Source organism: Amphibalanus amphitrite, unplaced genomic scaffold, assembly GCF_019059575.1.
Source record: "Amphibalanus amphitrite isolate SeventyFive unplaced genomic scaffold, NRLGWU_Aamphi_draft 000211F_arrow, whole genome shotgun sequence".
NCBI lineage: Eukaryota > Metazoa > Arthropoda > Thecostraca > Balanomorpha > Balanidae > Amphibalanus > Amphibalanus amphitrite.
In genome coordinates, this window is record NW_024881706.1 from 486,445 (window position 1) to 503,969 (window position 17,525).

At 48.8% G+C, this 17,525-nt stretch overlaps 2 protein-coding genes across 9 annotated transcripts; one reads left to right on the forward strand and one right to left on the reverse strand.

Annotated features, from left to right (window-relative positions):
• Positions 1-89: 89 nt before the first annotated feature.
• Positions 90-13,256, forward strand: LOC122385198 (farnesyl pyrophosphate synthase-like). Of its 3 annotated transcripts, none has more exons than XM_043373310.1 (8): positions 90-505; positions 8,300-8,462; positions 8,933-9,073; positions 10,114-10,317; positions 10,762-10,923; positions 11,136-11,213; positions 11,600-11,734; positions 12,377-13,256. In XM_043373310.1, the coding sequence occupies exons 1-8, from the start codon at positions 285-287 to the stop codon at positions 12,575-12,577; spliced, it is 1,305 nt and encodes a 434-aa protein (XP_043229245.1). In that variant the 5' UTR covers positions 90-284; the 3' UTR covers positions 12,578-13,256. The 3 variants fall into 3 exon arrangements, with proteins under 3 accessions (XP_043229245.1, XP_043229246.1, XP_043229247.1); XM_043373311.1 differs by having other exon boundaries at positions 113-445; XM_043373312.1 differs by lacking the exon at positions 90-505 and adding an exon at positions 7,212-7,337.
• Positions 13,257-13,564: 308 nt separating this feature from the next.
• Positions 13,565-16,519, reverse strand: LOC122385202 (ribonuclease kappa-B-like). 6 transcript variants are annotated; one of them, XM_043373324.1, is made up of 4 exons: positions 16,460-16,519; positions 14,817-14,937; positions 14,397-14,516; positions 13,565-14,225 (listed from the first exon to the last, which is right to left on the reverse strand). In XM_043373324.1, exons 2-4 carry the CDS (start codon positions 14,883-14,885, stop codon positions 14,121-14,123), a joined length of 294 nt encoding a protein of 97 aa, XP_043229259.1. In that variant the 5' UTR covers positions 14,886-14,937; positions 16,460-16,519; the 3' UTR covers positions 13,565-14,120. The 6 variants fall into 6 exon arrangements, with proteins under 6 accessions (XP_043229259.1, XP_043229254.1, XP_043229257.1 ...); XM_043373319.1 differs by having other exon boundaries at positions 14,817-14,938; positions 16,482-16,516; XM_043373322.1 differs by having other exon boundaries at positions 16,451-16,503.
• Positions 16,520-17,525: the final 1,006 nt, after the last annotated feature.

Consider the following 17,525-nt stretch of genomic DNA (forward strand, 5'->3'; position numbering starts at 1 on the left):
GACCGGAAGAAAATGTGGAGGCCAGGGAAAACAGTTTTCTCTGTAAAGGATTTGGTAGCATTTTGTTGGATTTGGTTTCAATGAATTTGTTTCAAAACTAGCGCATCATAGACGTTTGATTCTTCAGACCCGCCTTCAAAATTTCAGTTTATATTTGTTTTTGATTGGGGTGGTTGGTGTCGTGCCGCGCTGTTGCTGTTTTTGAAGTGTCATTGCAAGGAGAAAAATTGTTTTTTATCTTAGTATTCTGAATATTGTGCTGTCTAGGTCGTAGAGGTGGAACAATGGCTTCACAACTTTTGAAAGGAAGAAATGTTCTGGCCCTAAAGTCTTTGCTTCCCAAACAAATCATTCCATCATGTTCCGGAGCTGCTTTTGATGGAAGCAAGATGAAGAGGCCAACACCTTCAGTTGGCTATGGTTCAAGATCTCTGACAACGACTAAGTATGCTTCACCACAGGAATGCACTGGTGCTGGCTTTTGCTCTCATTCTTTTCAAAGATGGTGAGGCTTCTTCCGCATCCAGTCGGGCGCACTGTGGTATCTCCGATTCATTTATGGAGACGTTTCTATTATTGGAAACGTTTCCAATTTTGACTACTCTTCTGTTCCAAAAATGGAAACGCTCGTTCCATAAATAGAAACGCTAACATCTCCGCACATATTTTCTTGCCAAGGGTGGCTGGATTCGATGTATAACAACTGTTTCGCGTAAAACAAGCTCAGATACACCAAAAGCACTTGTCTTCTTGCATGGAAAGCTGTCGTATGCATTAAAATTCACGTCTTTAAAATGCTCCTGAATCGTATCCATTTATGGAGACTTGTTTCCAAAAATGGAAACGCCGATGTTCCAAAAATAGAAACGCTGAAGTTCAAATGTGTGCAAACTTAGCTTAAATGTGTTTTTAAAATTCACATGCAACTAAAAATTTGATGTTTTGGGACTGGTTTAGCATCTCGGCTCTCGGCAGTTACCTTGGACGTCGGGTTCGATAATAATACCTTACGAGCCGCAACTTGAGCACATTCAAAAGTCAACTAAAACTAAGATTTCCCAGAAACTACTGGACAGATGTGGTCCAAAGTGGGCAATACATAAAGCGTAGATATCATTTCAACATATAAAATTAATATCCATGTTACACATGAGCTAGAATGAATAAATTCATCGTCAGAATGCAATGGTATTTGGTGTGACGACGGTGCAGACCTTATTTCCATCCTGCTTTTTACGTATTTGCACGGAGATTTACGTTGATCCGAGCCTACGATCATATTCAGCACATTTGAAATATCATAAAATGCCCACTTAAGTCTCCAAATAGGGCTTTGCAACAACTTTCATGCGATTTAATCAAAGATTGACGACCACCAGGCCGCTGGTACACCGGAAAACGCAGCGTGATAATGAATGAAAAACTGAAGTTCCCGGTGATGTGGTTGTTCCAATCAATGGGTCAGTCTTTCAGTAGTCTGTTAAAAACGTTATTTTTTGTTCAAAACATTCATAAATGTTATTATTTTCGATTAGAAAAACGTGTGAATTTTTTATCACGTCAACATGTTATAAGCATCGCCTCGTTCGTCAACTTTCGGTTTTCTGATCGGAAAGTCGGAGAACAGGAACATAAACTAGAATGCTGGCTGTCGATTGGTGGCATCCTGCGCATGCCAAATTGCACCAATCAATGCCCAGTTTGCTTTAAAGGTAGCGATGCACACAGCGTCTCCATTTATGGAACAGATCGTTTCTATTTTTGGAAACGGCGTATCCATTTTTGGAACATTGTTCCAAAAATGGAAACGTTTCCATAAATGGATCGGAAATACCACAGTGTGCCCGACTGCATCTGCATGTCTGTGTCTTTCTATTCCTCTACTTCCTGAGTGTATGTCTGATCTATTGAATTGAGAATCAGTGTGACAATACCACATCACAAAAACCACTATGTTTGTGATTGTAAAGCAGGTTATACCTAACTATTAAAGACGTCCATTATTTCAATTATGTTGTAGGTATTCAGCTGATATTGTTAACCAGAGGTTTTGAACTTCCCTGTTACTTACATATCTATTCAGGAATCAAGATGAGACCAAATGTATTGGCTTCAAGCTGTATTCAAGTTGCAGCCCTGAATTTCCATATAATTGATTGCATTTGGTCAGCTCAAATCTCAAGTGACAATTATTTTGATCATGATTCATGATTCATGATCCAAGACTTTCTTCAGCCAGGGGCTAAAAGCTAACAATGCAAGAGTTAAACATCAGAGATTGCAGTGATCATATCAAATCATTATTCCATTTGCTTGTCTTAGATCATTTATGGTGTCAAAATAACAATTTCTACATTCCCCCCAATGAATTATAATGGCAAGGTCATGTGACCAATCTGTCCTCAGGTGACCCTTAAAAAGAGACCTGGGAGATGTAAAATGCAAGGCCTTGGGAGGTTACTAAGTCCTGTAAGTTTCATCTTCCTTGAGCAGTCCTCTGGCACTGAGGGCTTTGCAAAGTTGTGACATTTTAGGGTCATGCAGAGGCTCACTTATGACTTCATATTTAGCGACCTGACCAGGCCTGAAAATATTGTGAATCTCACAATGTCAGCTTGAATAAAAGGTCAAGTGTGTCATTAATTCAGCTGTCCGCCCAGCATGTTCTGAAGGATCCCTATAGATTGTCTCCCACTCCCAGTCATCCAAATTGGTCTGGGCCGTATCTGGTTTTACCCTGGCCAGTTCCGGCCTCCGGCACTTCCTCTGGCCGAAGTATGGGCAAAGTCTGGAGCTCTACTGGAGCTGACACACGATCCCGGATCCCAGAGCTCGCCCGCACCACAGCCGGACTTAGGCAACATCAGCCGTGCCATACCTCAACCGTGAACCGTACTTCAGCCCACTCTAAATTGCTTGACAAGCTCGAGCTGCACGGCATTGACACTGCCTGGTTTCGAAATTATCTTGACGGTCACACGCAAAGCGTAGCCATCTCTGCCTCACAGAGCTCCCCTCCGCTCAACATTAGCCAGGGCGTCTTCCAGGGGTCATCGTTGGGTCCTCTTTTGTTCAGCATCGTCGTTAACGATCTTAGCTTGTACGCTGGCGACTCTTTTATCATTCAGTACGCCGATGACACCCAGGTTTTAGTCTCTGGACACAAGTCCGAGCTACCTGACCTTATCTTAAAACTCGAGACATCTCTCCAGTCGCTTGGTGATTACTTTCATTCGAACGGTCTAAAACTTAACGAGTCAAAATTCGAGCTACTTCCCATCGGCTCACGTCAAAATCTGCGAGACCTCCCACCGTTCACGGTCAAGTTTCGGCAAGCCGTGCTATCACCTTGCACTGAAGCAAAAAATCTCGGTGTCACTTTTGATCGCCATCTCACTTGGGACTCGCACGTATCGCAACTGTCACAGAAGTGCTTCGGCATCCTTATCGGTCTCTCCCACATCCGACACTACCTACCATCCGGTACTCTCCCAATCCTTGTGTCTGCCCTCGTCCTTTCCCACGTCCGCTACTGCCTCTCTGTCTATGGCAACGGGTCTGCCAAGAACCTCGCCACCATCAACAAATTCTAAATTTTGCGGCCCGAATCATCTCCGGCAAAAAGAAATTCGACCACGTCTCCTCTGTCCGTGCCTCCCTCGGCTGGCCGGACCCCTCCACTATGGTTCAAGCCCAAACCCTAAACATCCTACACAAAGCTAGACGAACAGGTCAGCCCGAGTCACTAGCTGCACTATTTGCCACTAATGCCGAGCGTCCAGACCGTAGCCGCAGCACCAGGCAGGACCACCTGCTTAGTCTTCCCCGCATACACGACTCGGCTGCGGGGAAGCGGCAATTCGTGTACCGCGCTGCCGCAGGCTATAACGCCCTACCACGCGAGTTCTGGGCCATGTCCACCTCGATGTTTACCAGCAAGGTCCTAGAACTCTTATCTTCGGTGACATGAGCTGACATGTCGCTGTAACCGCTTTTAGCTTCTGCATCGTGTGTGTAGTGTGGTTTATGTGTGCTCACTTTTTATCCTCATCATTGCATTTCTTAGCGTGTGTTGACTCTGACTCGAGAAAAGCCCTGTGATTCCGATCTCATGAAGGGATGAGTCTATGACGTAAATACAATACAATACAATACAATACAGCCACAGTAAGCCAGAGCAGCTACGAGGCAGCCGGACCCGGCCGTAGCACGCCGTGGCAGCTGGAGCCGGACTTGGTGGTCCGAAACCATACCAGCTCTGGAGCGCTACGGCAAAGACTGGCTAACTGGAATGGAGCCGCATCGACCCAATGCCCATGTTCGGACGGCGTTCCGTTTACACCGTCCTAAATCTAGCATGTGGGAGTTGCCGGGTAAAACCGACTTGAGCCAAATTAAATTGCTGGCTGGGCTGGTGGACGGCGCCTGCCCCCTCCGGCCTCCCCCCTTTCAGCGTGCAACGTCCTTCACTCCATAATGCATTGTTCGTGCTTATTGCTTAATGTGGTGTCTTCATTTGAGGACATACTAATATTTCTCAAAAAGTGCACTGCGGTGCATGTATTATTCCATGGGCTGGTTGTGCTGCACTGCTGCCAGGCAGTAGGTTGTGCCTCTCGTATTCCATGGAGGTGCTGAGGCGCGATCTCCGCCGGCTGTTTGTCAGTGTCCTGCTCCGCCGCCTGCCCCGTTCGCCGGCCGGCCCGTTCGGTCCGCCGCGCCGGTCCTGACCGTCCTCCGGTCACTGACCTCCCTCCCTCCGCCGCCCCCCCCCCCTCCCACCGCCGCGCCTCCCCGTTCCGCTCTCACGCATACACCGGCATACCAATGGCTGTAGGCTGATTAACCGACCGGACCTCGCCGCCACTCGCCCGCAGTCATAGCACCGTCCTCCGGCACGGCAAGGCGTCTCCATCTATGGCGCCTTCCTTACCCAGTGTTCTAAAATTGGATATTGGTTGGGTGTGCCGATGAAGAAAAAAATCCTAGGATGAAAAAAAGAAAGTAAATAACTGCAGTCATAGATAACAGTAGAACTGTTATCTATGCTGCAGTATTTTTGCAAAATGGTGTAATGCCAATTTTTATGCTAACTGATAAACCAGGATTTCATGTCAGGATCTTGACAGGGTGTGGAACAAAAGGATGTGGGTGCATCAACTGTCAAGTGATAAGTGAACTGGCTGTTGGGAATACATGAAACTCTTTTCAGAGATGAAGTAAAGTTGGTCATTCATATTTTAGGAATGAAAATATTTTCCCCATTAGGTGTGATTTGCCACCAAAAAGGCTGAAAAAATGAAACACTGTCCTTACCACAGATATGTTCGTAGCCCTATACCATCCTCGGCTGGTCGCCACCAGTTATATTACTGACCGTATCTACCCAGTCACCCCGAAAACAGATAAGTCGGGTGACCATTCTCACAACGGACCTCCCTGGTCACACCAGCCAATCGCCCCAGTCTGCCAAGGGCCGTCTGTAAAAGTCGGACTGACTCGTCTCCAGCTCCCCAGCTAATCCTGACTGTAGTATCACACCGCCCCATCCTCTCTGTAGTCTGTAAACTCCCAACAGTCAGCGGGTAATTACAATCACGTATATACAAGAGAGTCAGCTGACTTTGACACTTGGACAGCCAGGCGGCTGTATCAGCAGCTGCCTCTAACGGTGCCCACATTTTTTATCGTCGTTCTGTTTACTCTGTACCCATCAGGAAATATGGTGAGCGCCGAGCGATCTATTCCTCTTGAACCGCAGACAGATAACTCACTGACAGTTTTCCTTCTCTCTTTGCTCAGGAGCAATAGATTTGTGGTTTATATTGCCCCGATCCTTTTTGTTGCATTCATTTTCAGTTCATTTTCACATCAGTGCTAGGTAATTTACATCGCACTTCGAGTGGCTGAACGGGGCAGGGAAGCTTTCCGGATTTGATGGCTAAGTGCCATTCGGCAGCGGAAAGGAAACGTCAGCAAACATTTGTGTTGTGCTGGTCATCAAATGATCAACAAGTCACGGTAACTCATTGCATTTGGACCGGAATTCCGTGGCTGAATGTAATTGCAACCGATCCTGTTTAAAGTTGCCGTGTTTTGTCGTTACTGAAACGGAAGGTATCGCGATTACCGAATGCAATAGCAACATTTGCATGATAACTGAAAAGTTGTAATCGGCGGAAGCTCGTTTCGGCGCTGAACATGGCGTCCTTGGTCTGTGAGGTCTTTCACGGGCGTTACTACTGCCGAACTGCGCGGCTGTTCAGCGTCCGCCCGTTATGTGCGCTGTACTGCTGTGTAATGTGTATGACTGGGGCGGCGGCCGGTGATTTATGCACTATGCAGTATGCGCTATTTGCGCCTCGACGTTAGGGCTGAGTATGACCCTGTGGCGCTGGCACGGTTCGGGCTGTCTGCCTGTCTCCACTCCTCTCCTCTCCCCGCACCATCGACTTGTGCAATACCGGACTTCGGGGACGATTTACAAGTCGTGTATTTGGCGATAGCTGGGAATTATCCACATTTAAAAATGTTAAAAGTAGTGTTATTGCACCTTTTTCAATAATTATTGAACCGTGCTTTTAACGTCGATATCGACGTTAAGCTACTGTTCCATATGGAACAGTAGCTTTTATGCGATAACCATTGGAGCTCCCGCCGTGCCGCTACACGGGCGTTTCACGGCTCGGGCCGTCAATTTCGGAGCGGTCTGTTTCGCTCCGCTGCTCGAGCGCTCGACAGGTGGTTCAGTGCTCACACCGGCGGCCCCGCGCCTGTGCCACCGCGGCGCGCTGCCTCGGCCTGACGTTTGTCCCGGCTCCGCCAACCGCCCCGAGCATGTAAATACGGGACCGGCCGAGCCGCGCCGCGCCGCGCCGCGCCGGCCCGGTCCGATCGGTTACTCCGATAGGACCCGATATATCGTGGGCCCCTCGCTGTGGGTTTCGCCAGGCGGCCCACACACCATCCTTTGTGTCCGTCTGTCTGGCGGCGGCGGCGATTCTACCACCCCGCTGCCGCAAACAGGCGCCGCGGCACACGCCGTCGCTAGGTGCCGGTCCGATAGACCCGCGAGCCGGCCGGAATCGGTGTCCGGTATGGTCCGACCGGCGCCGCTTCCATCGCTTACATGTCCGGTGGTGGCGCCGCCCGTTTCCGGCCAATCGTGGCCCCGGGGCCGGATGAGGTCACCCGGCGCGGGTGTAGCTGCAGCCGGAGGGCCGGGGTCGGCAGTACGGCGGGGTGACTGACAGGGGGAGGTGGCTGAAGGGAGCGGGGGAGCTGAGCTCGACAGACCCCGACGCTGCAATTATGGCAGAGGAGGCGTCCCCAGAGGAGTGAGTTACCCGTGTGATCCATGTAGGGCCGCTCATTTGACATTTCCTACTCCCAGATGCATTGTTTATCGAGCACCGAGGCGATAACGCATGCCAAGAGTTATTTGTTTTGTGGTGGTATGGTTCTTCAATTTTTTCAACACGGTACAATTTACAAACCAAATACCTACTTAATACCTACAACTTCGCTGTGTGCTGCGCATTGCACTATTCAGCCTACTTTGCTCCTCCTACCTCTTGGTGACTGTTATTTTGAATTATGTACGCATTCAAAGACTGGTGCAGTGGTTGGCTTACCTTTTCTGTAATCCCTTTCATATTTATGACGTGTCTTGCTTGTTTCTTGAGGGTGACTGCGGAGTTCGGGGTGCCTTTTTCTCTTCTCATCATGATCGCACGACACTATTTCTTCTCTGAACTACAATCGTCTTCATATCAAGTGATATGAATTACGCTGCTGCGCTCAATTCAGCTCAATTAGCTCAATTTTTATGCTCATTCATCTGCGTTGATAAGCTTAAGTAGCTTAATTAGTGGAGTCTTTGTTGCAAACGTTTGCATTTGGATCGTCGTCAAATGCTTGCAGCGCTTTGCTCAACCGCTGGAAGTGTTGTCTCAACGTGTTCTGGAGCATCGAATAGCTACATATAAGTAGCCGTTTTTTAATGTTAAACATCTCATCTGTTTGCCATTTCCGTCTTCCTTTATCGCCCCACCGCCTCTCCTTGCCGATTCCCACCCCTTTCTGACCTCCGCCACCGCCGCTGAAGCCACCACCCCTTCTGACCTCCGCCACCGCCGCTGAAGCCACCACCCTTTCTAACCTCCGCCATCGCCGCTGAAGCCACCACCCCTTCTGACCTCCGCCACCGCCGCTGAAGCCACCACCCCTTCTGACCTCCGCCACCGCCGCTGAAGCCACCACCCCTACTGACCGCACCCCCGCCGCCGCCGTGTCCCAGGATGACGTACAAGTCGACGGCAGTGCCGCCGGCGGCTGTCACCTCGGTGGCCAGCCGGGACGAGCGGCGTGGCTTCATGGCGTGCTTCCCGGACCTGGTGCGCAACCTGACCGAGGTCGGCTTCCACAAGGACCTCGAGGAGGCCAACAAGTGGTTCGCCAAGGTGCGTGATGTCTTACTGTGTAACGTATGGTGGATGTGTGCTAACGGGACCTTGAAATTGACGATAATTACTGGCGAATGCAAAGACCGGGGCCGTAATGTAGGGTCTCATAAGGGGCACCAGGGAACATCCGTTCGATTTGCGGTGGCATTCCCATTTTGCTCTACTTAGATGACTTTTTATTGGTAGATCAGAAGCCGTTCTATGACAACTTTAACATTTTCTTTGGTTCTTAATCTGCGGCGTAGTACCATATATAGAGTAAGGTCTGAGAACATCGCCTATTTTTCGGTATCAAACACACTTCTATAATTCTACGTTAATTTGAGTGCAACCATAAACGATAAATAATGTCGAACATTAGCACTACATTAGAACTGTTCAATGTTCATCCGATTCCCGCCCCCTAACAGTCCGTCAGCTGCCTGGCCGACATGCTGACCGCCGTCCCGTCTTACCAATACTTGCAGGTGCTTCAGTATAACGTGCAGGGTGGTAAGATGAACCGCGGCCTGGCCGTGCCGCTCACGTACAAGATGCTGGTCCCCGCGGAGAAACAGACTGAGGAGCTGATGCATCAGGCCTACATTGTCGGATGGTGCGTCGAATTGGTGAGTGACAACGGCCAAAGATAGCTGCAACTGCGTCAGAGGCCGTGGGCTGCTATAGTTTGTCGTGAGTGGTCACTGGTGAGTGTGGTAACCTGGCATGTCGCATTGAGTCGCGTCACGGCGTCTCCGGTTGTCCTCTGATTTTCTAGTCTCAGCAGGTCGGACCGCATTGTAATCAATGGTCTGTTTTGTCGACAACAGCTTACTAGGATCAGGAAACAGGAATCGGAATGTGATCTGCCATATCAACTATCTTGGTCCTGCCTGATTATTGGTTTTTGAACGGCTTTAACCACCATGGCTTTGAAACTATACGAACGAACTCTGAATAACTCAGAATAATAAAACCGAAATTCGTTCGCATATCGGAACAATGCATTGAGATGAGCTCAGCATGCATCGTAGCCTATACCAGGCCCTGTGTTTTGAACAAGATCATTCGAGCAGCGCGTATCCTGGCACATCCTGACGGATAGGTGGTAGGGCATGGGGAGGGGAGGGGGCGTCCGGCGCCCGCTGATGCAACACTCCCGAATCGTCCCCTCCCCCCCCCCTGGCGATTGGACGGTGTCGGGGTGGGGGAGGGGTAAGTAACGCTGAGCTGCTGTTGGTCATCAGTTGGGAACGGTTATATGGTCGCGGTGTTTGCGTGTAACGATCGTGCGATCGTGCGTGTAACTATCTTCAACCAATCGGTAGTCGTATGTCATCAGATTCGTGAATGTAACGTGCAAAGCGCAAGTTATGTTGTTATGAATGCGCTTGACCTTAGATAATTCGTAAGAAATGTCTCCACTGATCTCATCTGAATTCCAGCAGTGATGCTGTTTGAGACTACCTAACTCTATGGATTATCTAGACTTTCGGTGTCTGATGTATTCGTCAGCTCACCAGTACCATTGACCATCAGTACCATTTATCCCGTCCTTGGGTTCGTGTCGGCTCGGCTGCTGTGGTCAGCGTCCATCACCCCACGCAGCCTCTGGACCCCCCCCCCCCGCGCAGTATCCCCTCACACCCCCTGTCCGTGTGCCCCACAGATGCAGGCGTTCTTCCTCGTTCTGGATGATATAATGGACAACTCTGAGACGCGGCGCGGCAAGGAGTGTTGGTACCGCAAGGACGGCCTCGGCCTGCCGGCCATCAACGACGCCATTCTGATGGAGGCCGGGATATACAAACTCCTAAAGTTGCACTGTAGCAGCGAGCCCTACTACCCGAACCTCATCGACCTCTTCCACAGTGTGAGACGGAGGGGATAGACGGGATGGGGAGAGGGGACTGAGGCACGGGAAGGATGGGAGAGGAGAGGGAGGTGTGTGGGATGGGAAGGGAGACTGAGCATCAGGTAAGATGGAAGAGGAGACTGTGGGGACGGGGAGAGAGACTGAGGGACGAGAGTAATGGAAGAAGGGACTGAGTGGCGATGGGAATAGAAGCGGAGGGGATGAGACTCGGGGGCTGAGACGGTAGACTTGTCGAGGGTGGGATTGCCGAGATGGTAGGACGGACAAGGAGTTGAGAACCGGGAGCGCTTTTCTTTTGTCGATAAATCTGTCATTAACTGTGTGTACGTCATTTCAGGTGTCAGCTATCTGTTGTCATCTGGATTATAGTGCAACATGTCACACATACAGACACAGTTAATTGCGTGTGTTCACCTCTGTTCCCTGCCCCGTGATTCACAGACGACAATGAAGACGACGCTGGGCCAGAGTCTGGACCTACTGGGCGCCCAGAGCGGGAAGCTCGACCTGCAAAAGTACACCATGGAGCGCTACTCGGCCATCGTCAAGTACAAGACGGCCCACTACTCGTTCCACCTGCCCATCGCGCTGGCTATGCACATGGTGAGCGCGGAGACGGAGACGGTGCAGGCGCGGTCTGGGATGGTTATACTTGATGTGTACTGTGCAGTGTGGCGGCTGGCTGATGGACGGTGGCCAGAGAAGAAGACAGTCCGTGTACCAGTGGTGGCTGGAGTGATATCGATGGAGGTGTGCTGTGGTTTCTGGGTGTTTAGACGTAGTAACCGTTGCTGACGGTGTGCGTTATTTCACAGGCCGGCATCTCGGACCCGGAGAGTCACCGTCAGGCCAAGCACATTCTGCTGGAGATGGGCAACCTCTTCCAAGTCCAGGTGAGGCACCCGTTCAACCCTCTGACTGTGACTACCCAGGGGCCTGTGAACTTTGAACACTTGTGCAATGGCATTCGTTGATGGTACACCTGCGCCTTTGGCTGACTGCTGCTACCGGGGGTAGTGAAAATGATTACTCGTATCGTCCATTTTTTTGCGACTATCATAGTGTTGTATGGAAAGAATAAACTATATGGTCGCAGTCTTTTCCAACTGCCTTGGTATATATGGGGGTGTTATGTGCTGTTACGATATGCATATGCCATCGTCACCGTATACCGTGTTATTACTCGGTGTCCCGGTATAACACGGGGGATACAATGGCCGTCGGCAGCAGTGACGACTGCGGTAGCAACTGTCGAGCTCTGCCCTCTCTGTGTCCGCAGGACGACTTCCTGGACTGTTTCGGTGACCCGGCCGTGACCGGGAAGGTGGGCACCGACATCCAGGACGGCAAGTGCTCGTGGCTGGTGGTGGTGGCGCTGCAGCGGGCCTCCGGACGGCAGAAGCAGATCATACAGGTACGGAAACTGATCATACGGGTACAGAAACTGATCATACGGGTACAAAAACTGATCATATAGACAGGTACAGAAGCAGATCATACGGGTACAGAAGCAGACTATACAGGTATGGAAACTGATATTCATACGGGTACAGAGGCAGATAATACAGGTACAGAAGCAGACCATACAGGTATGGAAAGTGATCATACCGGTACTGAAGCAGATAGTACAGGTGCGGAAACATCATACGGGTACAGAGGCAGAGTATACCAGTACGCAGGTCTCAGGCGACCTGAGCAGGCTGTTCACCGGGCGGCGCGACACGGTTGGGCCGGGAAACGGTGTGGGCCGTGGCTGCTCTAGGAAGTTACTTTGGCAGGACAGGTCCGTGATCCTAATGGTCTTGGATGTCAAATGACCCCTGCTTTTTTTAGGACATCGTAGAGAAGAAAGTTAATTTCTAGCTTATCTACACGCGGGATTGGCTAGGGAGCTTTGGATTACGTTACAGTTTTAGTGTTCCCTCTACCCAGCCTCTTGTCTGCTGGCGTGTGTTATCACTACCTCTGCCGCCTGACTCAGCACTCAGGCATCCACTGAACGCTGGCACATCACTTACTCGTCAGGGCTGCTCTAACTTGCGCCTCTCGTTTGCAGGACAATTACGGTAGCTCCGACCCGGAGAAGGTGGAACAGATTAAGCAGCTGTACACCGACCTGAACCTAATCTCCGTCTACAAGAAGTACGAGCTGAACAATTACGAACTCATCTGTCGGCTCATCGAGCAGACCTCGCGCGGAGTGCCGCACAAGGTGTTCTATAAGATGCTCGAAAAGATCTACCAGCGTGAGAGTTGAATGTCCTCTATGAGTTGACGATATTGAACTGCCAGCGTCGACGCGTCTTCTTGAACTCTTTTGTACAGAATAGCGATGTTTTAGACGCTTTGAATCCGTTTCCTGCTGTTGGAATTATTTTTCGTCTCTATCGTTTTCATAGCCTGTTTAGCGCGTTCTCAACGCGTAGTCTTTCGGTATGTTCATTCCCCAAGCCGAGCTTGCCTGTTCAGACATCTATTAAGAGTATGCAGTATTTGTGTCTCAAACGCGCCCGCTGGGGTGTCTGTTATCGGTGTGACGCCGCGGCCTGGTCCGATTCCTCCGTAACCCCCTGTTGTGGGCCGGACCGCGGCTACTGACCCGAATCACGGACAGACAGGTCGTCGCCGGCTGTCAGATTATTTATTTCCAATCACCTGCTGCGTCTTCGCCGTGTCTAACTCTAGGTCGAAGTGTTGTTGGGCGCGCGGCGGTTGGACCGAGAGACGTTTGCTGCAATAGCCGGCGGTGTGTCCGCGCCGGTAAATGCTTCCACTGCGGTCGCGGGGCGCCACTCAGTTGGCTCCAGTTTGTGTTGGGGCGGCCCGAGTCGCCGGGGAGACTGCCCGGCGATCTGAGCGAGCTGTGACGGAGCGGCCGTTGCCATGGCGGCGCGCCGCGGAGACGCGCATTGTCTAATAAAGCGCACCTATTACATTTGAAGTGTTGTGTACAATGTTTAAGGAGGTGGCGTCACTGGTCACAAACGCTCACGACCGGGAAGCAGAACTACACCAAAGTCGAAGTACGTTAATGTCGGACGTGTGGATTTCTGAATCGGCCAGTCTAATAGACTACTAATCTATTGAACATTGATGTCTTGGCGAAGACGAGCGTAAAAGCAGCTAGTCTTTTAGATTAAAGGTTTCGTGGTCTTCTCATCCCTAGCCGGAAACACTAATCACATGGCCACCATAGCACTTTTCTAAGCTTTTTATCCGATCGAGAACGCAACATGCCACGTTGTTCAGACTGTTGCGTTTATTCCTTGGGGTTCAAGGTTTCACCGCCATTCGCTGACTAAAACAGGCGGCGTCCAGTCAAACGATATGCATCCATCAGACTCGTATGACATCGCTAGCTCTAAAACTCCTGGAATGTAGTAACCTCAGATTTCCTTCACCGTCAATATGGTGTTCGGTTGACCACCGATGACGCTACAGAGTACAGAATCACAAAGGGCGCTCACTGACCGCAAACCTTCCACAAAACATACAGGACGTGACACATAATCGGATAATCACGCACGTGATAATATTGCAAGCTCCCTAACATATCTTCTAGGACAATTTCTCGCACACACGGTAAATCCATCTAAACATGATTATATACAGATAATGTTACAGGATGCGTTCACAGTGGCCGGGCCCTTATCTACAGGGAGCGGGTCCGGCCGCTGTTCGGCAGGCGCGTCCTCCCTCGGCTGGCTGGGTGGATGCAAGTGGCCGGACCCGGGTGGTCGGCCCGACCGGGAGGTGCGCGCCGGGAGACAGACAGACAGTGGCAGCTCGGCCGGCTACCCTCACAGCTGGAAGTGGCCCGCCTGTTTGTTCACGTGGAACTGCTGCATCGATATGACCAGCGTCACCAGGTAGATGGCCGCCGCTATCCAGCAATTGTACGCAATCTGAAAAAAAAAACAGATGCAGAGTCACGATCAGAAACAAACCACACAGGATCGAGAATGAAAATGGCCTGGGAATGAGGTGGTTTTACGTGCTCAGGTATTTTTAAATAAAAATAAGTCTCAACCCATGTGTATATTGTTCGCTGATATCAGAGTCCCACAGGTGCTTACACTGCTGTAGGCGTCGTCGGCAGCCTTGTACAGTTCCTCGGTGGTGTCGTAGTGCTCCTCGAGTCCCAGGTCCTCGATCAGACCAATGCTGTTCCACATGAACAGACCGCCCATAATGGACTGCAGGACGGAGACACAGGTCAGAGGTGAAACCAGACCAGCAGTACCTACTATTACAAAATGAGCCTTCACTACTGATACAGCTTCAAACATATTGTCAAACAACTGAACGCCAAAGGAGCATTCATTCATTATCGATGGATAAGCAAACATAAGCTAATTTTATAGTGCCTAACTTAAACAAATGACAAGGTGTGTACTGTACTAGGGGTGAAAAAAAATTGACAATGAGACCCTCTTTGAGGACTGATCTTAATCAGCTAATCCAAAAAGAACCTTAACATGTGAACCGATACTTACAAGCTGGATGATGCCCCAAACGCTAACAATCAGTCCACAGAGGGAGCACTTGGGTCCACAGAGAGGCATTTTGAGGTCCTGGGGTGGAAGTGACCCACTCTAAATGGCTCCTCCAAAAGGGCTGAAAAACAAAGGCAAACAATAGCAATATTACCTAGTTGGCATCTCTAATCTCCATAAGTACCTAAAATGCAATTAAACCTACTTGATTTCATCAGAGGCAGCTCAGCAAAAGTTGGCCAATGAAAACAACAAAAGCATTCATGGCATCCAAGCTCATCTCCCAATCCCAACCGCCTTGTCCCAACCCATTCCAACCTAAGTCCCAGCTTGGCCTCAGATTTTTGGTGATTCACAACATTTTCATTTACCACCTTTTCTTACACATCAAATAGTGCCACTTGAAATTAAAGACTTTCTTCAACAACTTCCTTAATTTTAAGAAATAACACAAAAAAGAATCATCTGCTAAAGGAAATATACCACCTTCCTAAAGTTAGTTTTTTGCTACAGTTTTACAATTTGATGCTTAAAATGATCACAAAAGAAAATAATTTATCTCTACAAAAGAAATTTAAAAACATTTTTTTTTATAAAAAAGGACAAACTACCTATATTTAATCTTTGGTAGAGGCTAAATAGGTAGGTACTAAGTAGTGCTTGTGGCGGAAGCTTAATGCACGTTGACCAATCAGGTGGTGTAGGTAATTCAAAACCAACTGCATGCTGATTGCTTGACATTGACATCTGTGATAGATGGCTGCATTCTTGGCATTCTTGCATATGACACTAAATTCCTGTGTAAGGCACTGATTTTGGATTGAGGAATGGTACCTATATCTTTGTGGAGGGTGATCATTGTCATTGGGCCATAGAAGCTCCTGAGTTGTGCTAGTCTCAGCTCAAGTTACAAAACTGCCATTCCAGTTCAAAACCCCATGTTGAAAGTGGCATACTTCCTTCAAAAAGCAGGTGTACAATCAAGACAGTTTAAGGGAATAGTTCATTTTCCTTAACTGAAATAAGCTTTTTGCAATGATTTTATGATTTTGTGCTTAAAATGATTAGAAAATAAAATAAAACCTTTTTATCAAATGGATTATTTTCTATATTTTAATATAGGAAGAACTATCTTCTAGGTACCTACCTATATAAAATAATGTTTGACGCGGAAGCTTATTACACATTGACCAGTGGCATTGCATACTTTAAACCTATGCATGCTGCATTGGCTGTAGGCAGCATGCTGATTGGCTGACGATAATGTAGCTGCATTCCTCAGCAAGGCACACATTCGTCTGCAAGGCACCATTTACGGAACAGGAAATGGAATATCTTCATCTAGGGTAATCGTTGGGCTGTAAAAGCTCCTGATTTGTGCTACCCTCAGCCCAAGCTACGAAACTGTTATTCCAGGTCAAAACCCCATGTTAAAAGTGAACTATTTCCTTTAATTTTGATTCATGACTCATAACCCTGACCCCGACTTCAGTGGACAAACACCAGCCACGATTACCAACAACCATCGAAAAAGATACGAATTCGCGTTATTTATTTAATTTCTGTTGAATCTTTAATTAACTTTTCTACGTCCTATTCCCAGTATTAACCAGCATATTACAACAAAAACGCACTAAATTCACCTGTCCAAAGAGCACCTACCACACACACAGAGGTCGATGCGTACAATTTGTAACCTGCGTAGCTTTTGTCGCGCTGGGAATATGGTAGCCAAATCATATGACCATTAGAAAGGTTTTTCTTCTACTTAGGTAAAAATGATTTAGTGACTTACAACTCGTTTTAAATTATCTTGTATATTATAATATTTGTAGGATTTGTTTTTTAAGATTCATCTTGAGGTCAAGGCTAAGTATTGATTTAGGTTTGTTTCAAAGCGCTTATCATTTACGATTGAAGATTCAGGATCGTTCCGATTTTCGTAATAGGTGGCAGCACATGTAGTAAAGCAGTTGATATAGGTGACGCTAACAGCGCTTTTTCCCATACTTTCCTAAAAGTGATGATAGCTTCACGCCTTACCTTGTTCTAACTATTTGTTAAAAATTAAAATGCATCTATAATATATAAGCAGCTAGCGTTGTTATATTGAAGAGCTTCAAAGAGGCACATCCACAAGGAGGGGTTGGTTTCAGACAAGGAGACAGGAGTCATTCTTACAGTGGCGGCGGAAGCAGGGGGGCAAGGGGGGCAGCTGCACCCTAAAGCTATGGAAAGGGGCGCCTCGAAAATCTGTAGAGGAGGCAGGAAGTTAAGAGGTGCGGCAGCCATAAAGCTGAGCAGTGCGAGGCGACACCGCAACTGATAAAGGCACTTGTGACACGAAGAGGGTGGCAATGACGTGGGAAAAGTATCTTTTGATATGCTGAAGAGTGGAGGGCATCCTTATCTGAAACAAAGGCAGATGCTGCCGACCCTGTCGAATATAATCTTGCCAGGCGATAAAGGCTAGGAGGGCGCAGCTACTCGAGAAGCGCGCCATGCGGAAGAGGGGCGCCTGCATGCGAAAGAGGGGCGCCTGTGTGTGGGACGAAAAAGAAACATTTATGGAGACGTCTTTGAAGGCCATAGCCTCCGAACGCCAACACGAACATATGAGGGCTTATAGCGTTGCAGGCTCCATGCGACAAAAAGGGGCGCCTGATGGCCGATATGCGAGAGGAAATTAGTTTGTGTAACATTTATCGG